The sequence below is a fragment of the Sorex araneus genome, chromosome 8 (assembly GCF_027595985.1).
Source record: "Sorex araneus isolate mSorAra2 chromosome 8, mSorAra2.pri, whole genome shotgun sequence".
NCBI classification, from domain to species: Eukaryota; Metazoa; Chordata; class Mammalia; order Eulipotyphla; family Soricidae; genus Sorex; species Sorex araneus.
In genome coordinates, this window is record NC_073309.1 from 46,017,824 (window position 1) to 46,031,405 (window position 13,582).

The 13,582-nt window shown below is 57.8% G+C and overlaps 1 protein-coding gene across 6 annotated transcripts in view; it reads right to left on the bottom strand.

Moving 5' to 3' along the window:
• Positions 1-2,594: 2,594 nt before the first annotated feature.
• Positions 2,595-13,582, bottom strand: part of POU2F2 (POU class 2 homeobox 2) — a 63,058-nt gene continuing 52,070 nt past the window's right edge. For 4 of the 6 annotated variants that reach the window (XM_055146039.1, XM_055146040.1, XM_055146038.1 and 1 more), the window contains 8 exons: positions 10,577-10,690; positions 10,284-10,425; positions 10,032-10,180; positions 9,776-9,952; positions 8,256-8,322; positions 6,972-7,167; positions 6,787-6,860; positions 2,595-6,553 (listed from right to left, as the gene is read on the bottom strand). In XM_055146039.1, the coding sequence (XP_055002014.1) occupies positions 6,207-6,553; positions 6,787-6,860; positions 6,972-7,167; positions 8,256-8,322; positions 9,776-9,952; positions 10,032-10,180; positions 10,284-10,425; positions 10,577-10,690 (1,266 nt within the window). In that variant the 3' untranslated portion in view covers positions 2,595-6,206. The remainder of the gene's footprint in view (positions 6,554-6,786; positions 6,861-6,971; positions 7,168-8,255; positions 8,323-9,775; positions 9,953-10,031; positions 10,181-10,283; positions 10,426-10,576; positions 10,691-13,582) is intronic. The other 2 variants (XM_004620701.2, XM_055146042.1) reach the window with 1 other exon arrangement.

The following is a 13,582-nucleotide window of genomic DNA, read 5'->3' on the forward strand; positions in this document are numbered from 1 at the left end:
TTTTTTTTTTTTGCTTTTTGGGTCACACCTGGCGATGCACAGAGGTTACTCCTGGCTCTGCACTCAGGAATTACCCCTGGCAGTGCTCGGGGACCATATGGGATGCTGGGATTCGAACCTAGGTCGGCCGCGTGCAAGGCAAACGCCCTACCCGCTGTGCTATCGCTCCAGCCCCCACATTGTATCTTTTTAAACTAGCAAACCCTTTTACTATTCCTTTCCCTTGTACACCTAGCCTTTGTTCTGGAATTCACAGAGCCCTAGCACTTTTGTGCCAGACTTTGATCAGAGGATGGGACAGTCAGGTTACCTGATGGCTTGAAGAAAGTCCAGTTATCGGGACCAGGAGATAGTATAGGGGCCAGAAAAGTAAAATAGGGGGTTAAGGTGTTCCTCTTTCTTGTGGATGACTGCAGTTCAATTTTCAGCCTCACATATGGTCCCCTGAGCATCACCAGGAGTGATCCTGAGCACAGCCAGGACACTGGGTGTGGCAAAAATAAGGATCCTCATCCATTGGGGATAGGAATGGAGCAGTGCCCAGTGGTTTCCAGGCTCCTGGTTCTTTGATTTACTGAAGGTAATGTGAAGATCAATGCTAAACACTCCTTACATCGCATTGAATTCTCATGCTCATGGTCACAGACTAACTGTGGCCCCGCTCGAGCAAATCGAAGATCAATGGGATGACAAGTGATACAAGTGATGATCACAGAGCTAACTCTCCCAGTGGTATAAATGAGTACACGAGCTAATGCATCCAGGGTGAGCTATGTGGAAAATAGCAGATTTTCATTCATACCAAGTTCTGATACTTGAATTTCTGATTAGCAAAAGTCATCATCACTCAGGGGCTGGAGAAATAGCACAGTGGGTAGGGTGTTTGCCTTGCACTCGGCCAACCCAGGTTCGATTCCCAGCATCCCATATGGTCCCCTGAGCGCTGCCAGGGGTGATTCCTGAGTGCATGAGCCAGGAGTAACCCCTGTGCATCGCCGGGTGTGATCCAAACAAAACAAAAAGTCATCGCTCAGACCTGACTTTTGAGCTGTCACTGACCAGGAGCAAACCCTCCACAGGGACCTGTCCCATCTCCACATCCCCCTCCACCTGTCCCAGACAGAGACCAAGGGAGAACAGGCATCATTTCTCTGTACAGTTTTTAATTTTTTATTTTTTGATGTTGTTCAGATGAATGACACACTCAAGTTACAAAAATGGGGCCTTAAAAGAAGCACATTGTACAATGAACAAGCAGATTGGAGTTAAGAACACTGAAACGCTAACCCGCTACCACGAGAAGAGACAGGGAAGGGGAATACAGGATGGGCAGGGAGGGGCTGCCAACACCGGGGTCAGACAGAACTGAAAAGGGGGCTGACTTGGTGAGAACGGAGGAAAGGCAGGTCTCCAGGGCCTGCTCAGTCTCCCAGTACCACTTCGGTCTCCCTGGCCCTCTGTGCACCACCACTTCCCAGCCACTCTCCAGCCTGGTCCTTGAGTGAGTAGGCAAGACACCCACCCCAGGAAGGGCTGAACCAATCAGATCTTTGCAAGGTAGGGTGGCAGGTGGCACCTCACCCTGGTGTGGCCTTAAATTTGGGTGTCGGTGGTGGTGGCGGCGGTGGTGGCGACAGTGGAATAAGAAGCCAGAAAAGAGCTGATCAAACCTCTGGCCCCTGCTTTTCCCCAGATCTGCCCCTTCCTCGTGCCTCCAGGATCCAAAGGCCCTCTACAAGTTTTGGAGAGAGACCCCCAGTCACCCTGCAATCATATAAATAAATACTGAGCCCCTGGGCTTGGGGGGACAGACTGGGGAAGGGCAGCTGGGTGGAGGGAGGGAAGGAGAAGAGGAAGGAGGGCAGAGGGGAGGGGTCACAGACATAGTAAGTAGTTTGTCTCCGTCCCAGCAACACCTCTCAGGATTTTTCTCTCCTTTTTCTTTTGTGTTTGTTGAATAAGGAGCTAACATCTCAAGGACAAATAGTTAAAAATATACATTATTAATTTTTTTTTTTCTTTCTCGCCTTTCTCATCGTCATCTTGCTTTGGAGACTGCTGAGGTCAAAGTTCAAACCGCACGCAGGGACTGCGGCTTGGAGGTTTTTTTTTTTTTTTTTTGCTTTTTCTTTTTAAATTTTTTTCACTTTTTTTTTCCAACGTATAAAAAGGTAGCGGAGTTGTCTGTGGGTTTTTTTTTTTTTTAATGGTTAAATCTTTGGTTTGTTTCTCTTTTTTCTCTTGGAGGCCTTTATCTCTCGCACTTGCCTTTCCCACCCAGAGGCCAGTGGGGCCCGTGTGTCTCAGTCTTGCTGTCGGTCTCACTCTCACCCCGTTCCCTCCACCCTGGCCCAGCCTGACAGGAGCGAGAGGCACCTGGGATGTGGGTGGGGGAAGGAGGACAGTCACCTTCCCACCCCATCCTCATAGGTGTGGGGCTTCGAAAACCCTCTCCACCTCCTCCCGGGCAAGATGTGGGCTAAGTTCACATCTTTCTCCTTTAGCCCCACTCCTCCTGCGGAATGGGTATCCCATGTCTGCCCACCCCTACTTAAGCCCCCCTCCCCACCCACCCACTTCCAAGCACACCTCCCAGAAGAGAACAGAGAGGGGAGTCTGAGTTACTGGCATTGTTTTTTTGATTTTTGGCACACTTAGAAGGCCCACGCCAAGGGCAGACCCTCTCTCCCTCCCTCAAAGCAGGAGGTCAGGGTTGGGGAGCAGAGAAACCCAGGGACCTCTTTTCTCCAAATCCACTCACCTTCCTCTCTTTTAGCCCAGGGCCCTGCCCCCTCCCACTGCCCCCCGCCCTCAGAATCTCACCTAGCTCAGAACCTGACCTGGGGTCCCTGCTCCCATGCCGCACACAAAGTTTCCCAACCCCCCCAACTCTCTCGTTCACACACAGACACACGGACGCAGGCTCTGTACAGACCACAAAATAAAAACGATGAGATAGTTTTGTTTCCCGGAGTCGAGACAGGGGAGACTGGAGTAGAAAGGGGTGAAGGGGGGTGGGGAGCATGAATTCCCCCACCCTCACCCCAACCCTGGCTCCCTCCAGCCCCCCCCAGCCCCTTGCCCTGGCTGGCCCCCAGCCAACGATATTTGGTTTCCTTTTTTTTTTTTTAACATTAAAGTTCTATGAGGTATTTGGTGCCTTATCTCGAGTCCTCGGGGGAGGGGGCCCGGGGGGAGACCTGGGGCACACTGGCCCCTCCCTCCCTCCCACCCCCTTCCCAATATTTGGTTTCACAGCTGTAGTTAAAGCTTGGGATTTGGTATTTCTGCCCCCTCCCAGGAATTTCTCTTTTATCCTTGTTTTTCTTCTCCTAGTTAAGGGGGTTGAATGGGGAGGGTCCCCACCACCCCCGGCTGCACGGGGGTCCCTCCACCACTGTCAGGGCATCAGCCCCCTTCCTGCCCCCTGCTTCTTCCTCTCCTCTCTGCCCCCCTGCCCGCCTGGGTTTTAGGGTGCGGAGAGGTCCCAGGTGGTGGCAGGCGGGAGGAGGAAGCAGGAGGAAGTGGGCAGCGGGGAGTCCTGGATTTGCTTTTCCTTTTTTTTTTTTCTTTTTTTTTTCATTTTTTTGGTTTTTTTTTTTTTGTTTCGTTTTGTTTTTTGGTCTAGAATCATAGTTTTTGTTCGAGTCATCTCCACCATGCCTTCCATGCTGCCTGTCATTTCAGAGGGGTTTCCGTTGTCATTCCTTGGCTCCAATGCAGTCCTCCTTGTCTGGTCAGGCGCCTTTGGCCCCCCCCATTGCCGCCACCGGGGCTGGGGTTCAGGCCCCTGCTGCCAGGCGCGTCTCTTCAGGAAACAGGAACGGCCACACTGAGAGGCAGCGAGGGCAGGAACAGGTGACTGGCATCGCTGGCGTCCCGGCGAGGAGGGTCGGAGACTGAAGCGTCTCCACTGCTGCCCGACGAGAGGCCCCCCCAGACCCCTGCTTTGGGGAGTCTCTGCTGCTCCTGGCGCAGCCCAACAGTTTCCTTTCCCGGGGCAAGAAGGGCAAGAAGTTAAAGAGAACGCGGAGGCCTCTGGGGGGGGCCCTGGGGTGGCCTCTTCTTGGTGGGGCGTCCGGCAGCACAGCCTGTCCCAGGACTCTGGGCCCCCCTCCTCCTGCCCAGCCAGGTGGGAAGGGGGGTGTCCCCACAGCGGCTGTGGTGGGGGCCCAACTCTGATTTCGATGGCTCGCGTCCTTCACAGCAACACTTTGGTTTGAGGAGAGACACGGAAAGGAGCTTGAGAGAGGCAGGAGGGGGGCGAGGGGCGGGGTGGGGGGTGGCAAGCAGAGAGGAGAGGCAGGAGAGAACAGAAAAAGGAATCAAAGGAGAATCAAACCACCCAAAAGTTTGCTACTTTGCCTTCGTCCATTCTTTTTGCTTTCTTATCCATTTTTTTTTCCTTCCTGTTTCCTGTTTTTTTTTAAAGCTTTTTTTCAGTTGATGGGGGGTTTAGGGGGTGGTGGAGCGGGGAGTTCGGGGCTCTGCACCCCTGTCCCTGACAACCTCTCTCAGCCCTGCCACCCGCTTCCATCCGCCCCGGCCCAGGCCAGGCGCTGCCCCCGCCGCCCCTCGGCTTCCCGAAGAAGACGACACGACGTGCATGAGGTATTTGTGAAGAGAAAGAAGTATCTGTCCTTCTGTCCGACTGACCGGCCGCCTGGGGACCGAGGCCTGGCCCCCCGGGTAGGGAGCGGCTCCTTCTTCACCCAGTGTCCTCGTCTTCTTTCCCTTAAATATATATATCTCTATAAATTCTTTTTTTTTTCTAGTTTTCATTTATTGTTTGTTTTTTTTGTGTTTGGTTTTTGTTTGTTTGGTTTTTTTTTTTTTTGGTTCAAGACAGCTGGCCTCTCCGACGGTGGGGGGCCAGTGGCTCCCAGCGGCTCTCCCTTGGTGGCGAGGCGTGTCCAGGGCTGGGCAGAAGCGGGGTGTCGCCGAGACTCTGGGGCCCAGGATGGGCTCAGATGAGGACCGTGGGTCATGGTCCAGATCCCGTCAGCCGCAGGGACCCTGATGGGCCGCCCCTGGAGGAGCCCCACCGCGGGGTGCGTGCGTGTGTGCATGTGGGGGGGGGCGAGGGGGACAGGGGAGACGAGGTGAGTTCTTTTTGGTTTCTGGTCGATGTCAAGAACGGGAAGGATCCCACGGATAGGCACTGGAATATGAATTTCTTTTTTTTTTTTTTCTTTAGGGAAACTGACAGACAAGGATGGAAAACAAGACGACTCGAAGGCCCAGCATCCCCGGCCCCCTTGCTGGAACCGGCCACCTGCCCACGGACTGGGCGCAGGGGGAGGTTCCAGAGCAGAGAAGGGGTGATGGGGTGCAGGGCCGGGGGCAGGGGTTGTGAGAGCTAGAACTTGGCAAGACGGCCTAGCCCACCCTTCGAAGGGAGAGGTACAGGGACCACAAGCTGTCCCCAGCGCTCTCCCAGGGCTGGGGGAGGGAGGAGGTTAAAGCACCCCCTGCCCACGGAGGAGAGCCGGGGCCCAGGGAACAGAGGGAGACATGGGTCGGGGGACACATTCTGTTGAGCACAACGCTAAAAATTCTGTACATCCTTTGGATGAAGCTACGGAATATTTGGTGTACGGTGTCGGGCCTTTCTCTTTACCTTCCGGAAAAGAACGTTTGCTGGGTGGCCGGCCCTCCCCGTGCCCCTGGGCCGCAGGTGCCCTGTCTGTGCGGCCCCAGGGCAGGGGGCCTGGGGCAAGGAGGCTGGCCCCTTCTCTCTTTCCTTCTCAGGCTCCCTCGAGGGGAGGCAAGGTGGGGCTTGGTGCCCCCAGCTCGGCCTGGCTGAGGTCCAGCGGCCATGGCTCCCGGCCGGGCTGGGGGTCATATTTGGTGTCGTAGCAGTGAGGGGGTACACGCTGAGGTCTGGCTCGTGACTGGTTTTTGGTTTGGTGGGTTTGGTGGGGACGGGTTTGGGGGCGTTTTTGGTTTGTTTTCTAGTCACCTCTGGTTCCTTTGGGGCAGCTGGTTTCTGCTGTGATTATTTTTGGTTTTCTTTGCCGTTGGTCGGTTGCTTTTTCTTTTTGGTCGGTCGGTTGGGTTGGGTTTTGGTCTTTGCTCCCTGGTCACTCCTGCTGCGAGGACCCTCTGTGTCCCCCGAATGCTGGCCTCCTCGACCAATTTTTCCCAGACTGGGGGCCGAGGAGGTGGGGGTCAGAGGAGGAGGAGGGGGGAGGCGGGGAGCGCCCTCACTCGGCCTTGGACCCGGCCTCAGGGCCTCCGGGGGTCTGTGCTGCCCCCTCGCTGCACGTGGAGGAGGACGAGGAGGACGACGAGGAGGAGGAGGACGAGGACGAGGAGGAGGACGAGGAGAGTCCGGGGGACTTGCTGGAGATGGAGGCCGCCACGGCCGCCGCGGCCGCCGACACCAGGCCCACGCCCGGTGGGGCGCTGAGCAGCGGCAGCCCCGCGTGGTTCAGGAAGAGCGGCGAGGTCACCAGGCCGGGGCTCCCCGGGGCCGCGCCGGCCGCCCCCAGCACCAGGTTCCCGCTGCTGTCAAGGCTGGTAAGGGGCAGGGTTCCACCAGAGGCCAGGGCTGGCAGGGGGGAGAAAGAGAGGCGGGGGCTGGGGGCGCCTTCCCACCGCCTCGCCGCCCCCTCTCTCCCTCCCACTGCTCCCCTTGGCACCCCCCAGAGGTGAGATGGGGTGAAGAGGCAGCAAGCGATGCAGTGAGCGGAGGGCAGAGCAGGGGGCGGGGGGAGGAGGGGGCAGCTGAAGGCAGGGGGCAGGGCTGGTGGCCGGGGAGTAGTGGCGGGAGGCGGCACGCACCTTGGATAGTGGCCAGAGGGTTGTTGCTCATGAGGGCCGGGCTCAGCCCCGAGCTCAACCCCACCATTGTGCTTCTGCAAGAGGCAAAGCAGAGGTTAGCGCGGGCAGCTCCCCGCCCCGAAGCCCCCGCAGCCGGTCAGCGCCCCGCAGCCGCCCGCGCGCGCGGGCGCGCGCGACCCACTCACCCCGTGCTGGGGTTCAGGCCCGACAAGCCGATCGCCGAGTGGCTGCCTTGAGGGCTGGGGTTTGTGCTGTTGGTGGTGGCCGGGGGTGGAGGCGTGGCGGAGGGGATGGAGTTGAGCGGGGGCGCGGCCCCGCCCCCGGCCCCGCTGGCTGTCCGGCTGGGGTGCAGCGTCCCCACAGCTGAGGATAAGGTAGTAACTGCGGAGAGAGAGACACACACGCCTGAGCCGCGCCCTCTCCCCGCCCCCGGGTCTGTGCCCCCCGCGAGGGGTCGCGGTCAGAGCAGCTGCCCCGTGCCCGGCGCACACCCCACAGACCCGCCCCGCTCCCGCACGCCCCGACCGGAACTGCGTCCGGGAAACCCAGCCCCGGGGCTCCCTCTAGCGGCCAGGCCGGGGGCTGCCGCGGAGACGGCCTCGGAGCCCAGCCAGCCTCAAGCCCCGCGCCCTGGGCAGAGCTGTCACCTCCCCTCTTTCCTACTGTTCAGATCTCCGCTCTGGGGACACGGCCCCGATCTTCGCCGCCGAGTAACTGAGGCGAGGACTGCAGGGGGCGGAGTTTAAAGTTCTTTCCCAGAGCTTTGGCCATCTCTGTCCCAGGAGGGCTCTGGAGGCCTTTGCCCAGCACGCCCTACCCCAGGAAGCGGGTGCGGGGTGCAAAGTGTGAGCACATAGGCTCCTTCATCTCTGTTCCTGTATGGAGCTGTGACATGTCTAGGGACCGAGACTCAGCTGTGAGGGCACTCTGGGGGGCAGCTGTGAGCCAAGTGCATCTCTCTTTGGCAGCAACCTGTTCTTGTGTGTGTGTGTGTGTGTGCGCGCGCGTGCATGTGTGTGCGTGTGTGTGTATGTGTGTGAGTGTGTGTGTGTGTATGTGTGTGAGTGTGTGTGTGTGTGTGTGTGTGTGTGTGTGTGCGCGCGCGCGCGCCGGGGCTCAGGAGGCCCTGGGATCCCTCCGTGTGTTTCCTGGCTGACTGGACCTGAGGGTGTGCTGCTCCAGTCCTGCAGCGGTGAGGATCATCTCTTGGGGCCACCTCCGCATGGCTGGGGGGCCTCTAAGGGTGCACCTGGTGATGTTCAGGGGACCATGTGGTACCAGGGATTGGCCCGTGCAGGACCAGCACCTTGGTCCAGGCACTGTCCACCAGCCCACACCGTACGTTTCTCTCTTAGGAAGTCATGGAGTGGGTGAGGAATGCTGCTGTGGCCCGGGACTGTGTGAGAACCCGGGGCCCATGCTGTGACCCCACCCCAGACCCCACCCCAGCATCGTCAGCACCCCCTGACCTGTTGTGCTCAGACTGCTGGAAGCTTGGGACAGTGGCAAGGTCCCGGCGCCCCCTTGGGGTGTAACCTAGGGAGGGAGGAAAAGAACAGGTCAGGCCACTGATTCCCCATTGCCTGCCCACAGGACGAAGGGGGAGAGGCCCTGGGGGACCAGGCTGGGCATGCTTCTGCTGGGGCTTCCCTAGGCTTCACGGAGTGACCCCCATCTTCTCCGATGCTGCCAGCTGACTAAGGTTCTCGGCAGATAGCATCATCCCGTTGGGGCACGGATGGTCCCATTACCCTGGCCATCGGTTTGGCCATACTGAAACCCCCTCACCTCCAGAGGCTGTGGGCTCTGCCCTTTAAGAGCAGGCATGGAGACAAGAGCAGAGAAGCAGAGTGACCCCTCAGTTTCTGAGAGACCCCCCCGTCAGGCAGTGAGAGGGAGCGAGAAGGGAAGGATAAGGTGTGTCCTGCTCTGTTTTCCTGCGGTCACGGGCAGCCTCCTTCTCAGCTTTCTTGCCTCTAGTTTCAGCCTCCCCTCACCACTGGGAGCCTCTCTGTTCTCACTCAACACCCCCACTTAGCTCCTCCCAGCCCAGAGTTCCAGTTTAAGCTCCAGAGCATGCAACTGGGGGTCCAGCCCTGTTGTACCCCCCATTCACACAGAGCGAGATTCCAACCCCACCCGATCTCACTGGAGCATCTCACACGGCCATACACCCAGGCTTGGGGGGGTCTCTTCCTATGTTCTGTTCCTTGGGAGCACTCAAGTTTGGGGGCCACACCTAACAGTACTCAGAGGCTACTCCCATCTCTGCTTAGGGGTCCTTCCTGGAGGTGCTCAGGGGACCAGGTGGTACCAGGGATTGAACTGGGACTGGCCACATGGAAAGCAAGTGCCTTAACTAACCCCTGTCCTGTCTCTTTGGCTCCACACTTGGGCCCCTTGGTTCATTCCATGACTGGCAAACTTGCTTTTTTTTTCTTTTTTCTTGCTTTTTGGGTCACACTGAGCAATGCTCAGGGGTTACTCCTGGCTCTGTACTCAGGAATTAATTCTGGCAGTCCTTGGGGGACCATATGGGAGCCAGGGATCGAACACAGGTTGGCCGCGTGCAAGGCAAACACCCTATCTGCTGTACTATCACTCCGACTTCAAAACTTGCTCTTGTCCCTCATGCCTGCCCTCAGCCCCGCACGGACAGAGTCCCTGGGGTCTTGTGCCCCCCCCTCTGCTGCTGTGAAGGTGTCTGCCTGTGTCTGCCCCTGAGCCCGTTTTGTGTGTGTGTGTGTGTGGGGGGGGGGTCTGTCCCCTGCCTCCATTCGGTGAGAACTCTGTTGAGCTATGCTGTGTCAGTGGGTGCTGGGGCACCCAACCCAGAGACCCCCACAGCTGTCCCTTCACTCCTGTCCACCCCAGGGTGGACCTCCCAGCCTCAGCCCCAGGCGCTGCAGACAAGCAGGGAGGTTATGCCTGACACCATACACAGCCGAGGGGCAAGGAGGTGGGGTGGTGCCCGCGGGGCTCTGGGTACCAGGTGGGGGCTGTAGCTGGCCGGCTTCCCCGGGCTGGGCAGCATGGGGGCGGCACTGCAGGGGTTGATGCGTTTCTCCTTCTGGCGCCGGTTGCAGAACCAGACGCGGATCACCTCCTTCTCCATGTGCAGCTGCTCGGCGATCAGCAGGATCTCCTCTGAGGTAGGCTTCTGGTTCTGTGGGCACAGGGCGCCTCAGTGGGGGTCCTCCCCACACCCCTGTCTTCCCTGGGACCCCTCAGAAGTGGGTTCTCACCGCTAGGAAACTCTTCTCTAAGGCGAAGCGGACGTTTGTCTCGATGCTGGTCCTCTTCTTGCGTCTCCGGCCGGGGAGCCCGTCAAAGCCCAGGCTGGGGCTGCTCAGCTGGTTGGGGCTGGGCAGGCTTGAGTCCACAGACATCGTCTCTGTGGTCGGGAGGAGGCAGATTGGCGGTGAGCGGGCGCCTCACTCCATCCTGGCCCCTTCCCCGTCCACCGGGCCCTGCCTGTCCACCCGGCCCAGTCCCACCTGCATCGTTGAGCCACTTCTCCAGGAGGGGCTTGAGTTTGCACATGTTCTTGAAGCTCAGGTTGAGGGCCTCGAAGCGGGAGATGGTGGTCTGGCTGAAGTCGTTGCCATAGAGCTTGCCCATGGCCAGGCCCACGTCACCCTGGATCCGTGGGCCAATGGGACGGCTGTCAGGGTTGGGGACTCAACATGCCCACCAGCTGGCCCGCCCCGCCCTCCCCGCCCCGCCTCTCCTGCGACAGGCCACGCCCCTTAGCCACGCCCACCTCCACTCCCGGGGCATCACCACTGACCTGCGTGAAGCCCAGCTTGATGCGGCGTTGCTTGAAGGTGCGGGCAAACTGCTCCAGCTCCTCCAGGTCGCTGGGCTCCTCGGGGTGGGATGGTGGCTCCAAGCATTTGGGGGGCTGTGGGTGCGAGAGGCGGGTCACGGCTGGGTGGGAACGCCCCAGGAGGCCCCTCTGTCACTGCCCATCAGGGTGACACGGCGCTGTCTCCCTCCCACGGACCCTCTAGCTGCCTGGCACTGCCTGGCACTGCCCCGCCCAGCCTCCAGGCTCCCAGCAGGCGCTGCCAGCCAGCCTCAGCCAGCTGGGCGCCGCAGCTGGGGGGGCCTGTCCGCTAGGTCCTGCTCGGCTACAGCATTTCTGGATCACTCAGGCCAACCTCTGAATACAGAGAACTCAGCTTCCCCTCTGCAGGATGGGAGGATTTGGTTTAAAATGTGTAGTTTGCAGGGCCTGAAAGACTCCTAACTGAATAGCTAAGGAGCTGGAGCATGCGCTCTGCTTGCCGGAGGTCCCGAGCACCAGGAGTGAGAAATAGCCCCTGTGCAGTGCCAGGTATGCACCTCCCAAAAACCGTAGATTGAAAGTAAAGGAAAAGTAAGTTGGGGACCAGAGAAATAGTATAGTGGGTAGAGCACTCGCCTTGCACGTAGCCAACCTGGGTTTGATCCCCGGCACCACATGTGGTCTCTGAGCCCTGCCAGGAGTGATCCCCGAGTGCAGAGCCCAGAGTAAGCCCTGAACAGCTCTGGTTTCAGTTTTCTTTTTGTGTCACATGGTGATACTCGGGGATTACTTCTGACAGGGTTTGGGAGACCCTATGTGGTGCCAGGGATCAAGCCCGGGTTGGCCATGTGCAAGGCAAGCACCTTACCTACTCTACTCTCTCTCTCCAGGCCCAGTCATTTTTTTGGGGGGGCCACACCCAGCGATGCACAGGGGTCACTTCTGGCTCTGCACTCAGGAATTAATCCTGGCGGTGCTTGGGGGACCATAAGGGATGCCAAGGATCAAACCCAGGTCGGCTGTGTGCAAGGCAAACATCCGACTGCTGTACTATAGCTCTGGCCTCAGTCATTATTTTTAATAGGTAGGGTAATCAGGTGGGCATTTTTAATAGGGTAATAAGTGGAAGTAGGGGGACCTGGGAGAGGTTTTTGCAAAGAAGCTAGTGCATTCCCAGGAATACCTTATTTCTCTAAAACTAAAAATTTTTAGGGGCTGGAGCAATAATACAGTGGGGAGGGCACTTGCCTTGGTTCGATCCCCAGCACCCCAACACCCCACCCCCCGCCAAGCCTTCAGAGTGATCCTGAGCCCAGAGCCAGGAGTCAGCCCTGAGCACCCCTGGGTGTGGCCCAAAAATCAAACAAACAAACAAAAAATCCAACAAAAACAAGCAAAAAAAACCTAAATTTTTTTTTCTTTCTGGGTCACACCCGGCGATGCACAGGGGTCACTCCTGGCTCTGCACTCAGGAATCACCCCTGGCGGTGCTCAGGGGACCATGTGGAATGCTGGGAATAGAACCCAGGTCCGCTGCGTGCAAGGCAAACGCCCTACCCACTGTGCTATCGCTCCAGCCCCCCAAAAACCTAAAAATTTTGAAGAAGGTGGAGGTGTGTGTCAGGAATTGGTACTCACAAATTCTTGATCTAGTACCCAAATACCGGGGGCTGGACACATTTGGGGATTCAGATATTTTTCAAATTTTAGGAAGACTGGGGATGGAGTGATAGCATAGCGGATAGGGCATTTGCCTTGCATGCGGCCGACCTGGGTTTGATTCCCAGCGTCCCATATGGTCCCCTGAGCACCGATGGGGGCACTGCCAGGAGTGACCCCTGTGCATTACTGGGTGTGATCAAAAAAGCAAAAAAATAAAATAAAATAAAATAGTAAGACTACCCAGACTGGAGCATATGTCATAGGCAAGATGATCTCCCTCTGGGTCAAGGCATCAGCCCATCACCGGACACATCCGCAGGTCTCAGTAAAGCATGAATATTACCCAGGGTGTAAAGAGAATCTTGCCCCAAGTCGCCTCACAGCCTGGCGCCCACATTACAAGAAAAGCTTGAATTTCTGAGCACTCCGGCTTTCAGTTTCAGAGCACAGCTAAGCCCTGTGTTAGTCCCTAACTGCCTGGCCTTTCTAAAAGAGTTTCTGAATTTTTTTTTTTAAAGGGATGTTTAAAACACAGGTAGGAGGGAACTTGGAAATCCTTCAAGGATCATGAGACATACTGAGTGAAGTTAAGAAACCGAGTAGCAGGGGGGGAAGGTGGCTGAGAGAAGTGGACAGGGGACACTGAGCTGGCACTAAATGGCAGCAGAGAGGGGCTGGAGCGATAGCACAGCGGGTAGGGCGTTTGCCTTGCACGCGGTCAACCTGGGTTCGATTCCCAGCATCCCACATGGTCCCCTGAGCACTGCCAGGAGTAATTCCTGAGTGCAGAGCCAGGAGTAACCCCTGAGCATCGCCAGGTGTGACCCAAAAAGAAAAAAAAATGACAGCAGAGTCCCTGGCCAAAGCTTCTAGTTTGTTTAGAGAAGTTGGGGGATCTGGCACCTTCTGGGAATTTCTATGTTTTTTTTTTGGGGGGGGTGGGAGTAGGGAGCACCTGTCAGTCCTCAGGCTTACTCCTGGCTCTGCTCTGAGGACTCACTCCTGGCGGTGCTTGGGGGACCACATAGGATGCCAGGTATCAAACCCAGGTCAGCTGCGTGCAAGGCAAGCGGAAGGCCCTGAAACCTCCTGGGTGCGCGCACCTGTGCTTTTAGGGGCCACAGAGGACAAAGCCAAAGCTCATAGGAGCTCGAGTGCTGGGAAGGGCAAGAGCTGCCGGCCTGGAGAACCCCTTTAGTCTCAGAGGATGCAGCTGACAAAGTGACGCAGTGGCTCCAGACATGGTCTGTGGCAGAGGTGGTCCCATGGTCCTGTCTGCATTGCCACCCTATGGAGGTGGACTGGGCCGTACAGGGAGAAGAAAGCCACGCCCGGCCGCCTCCC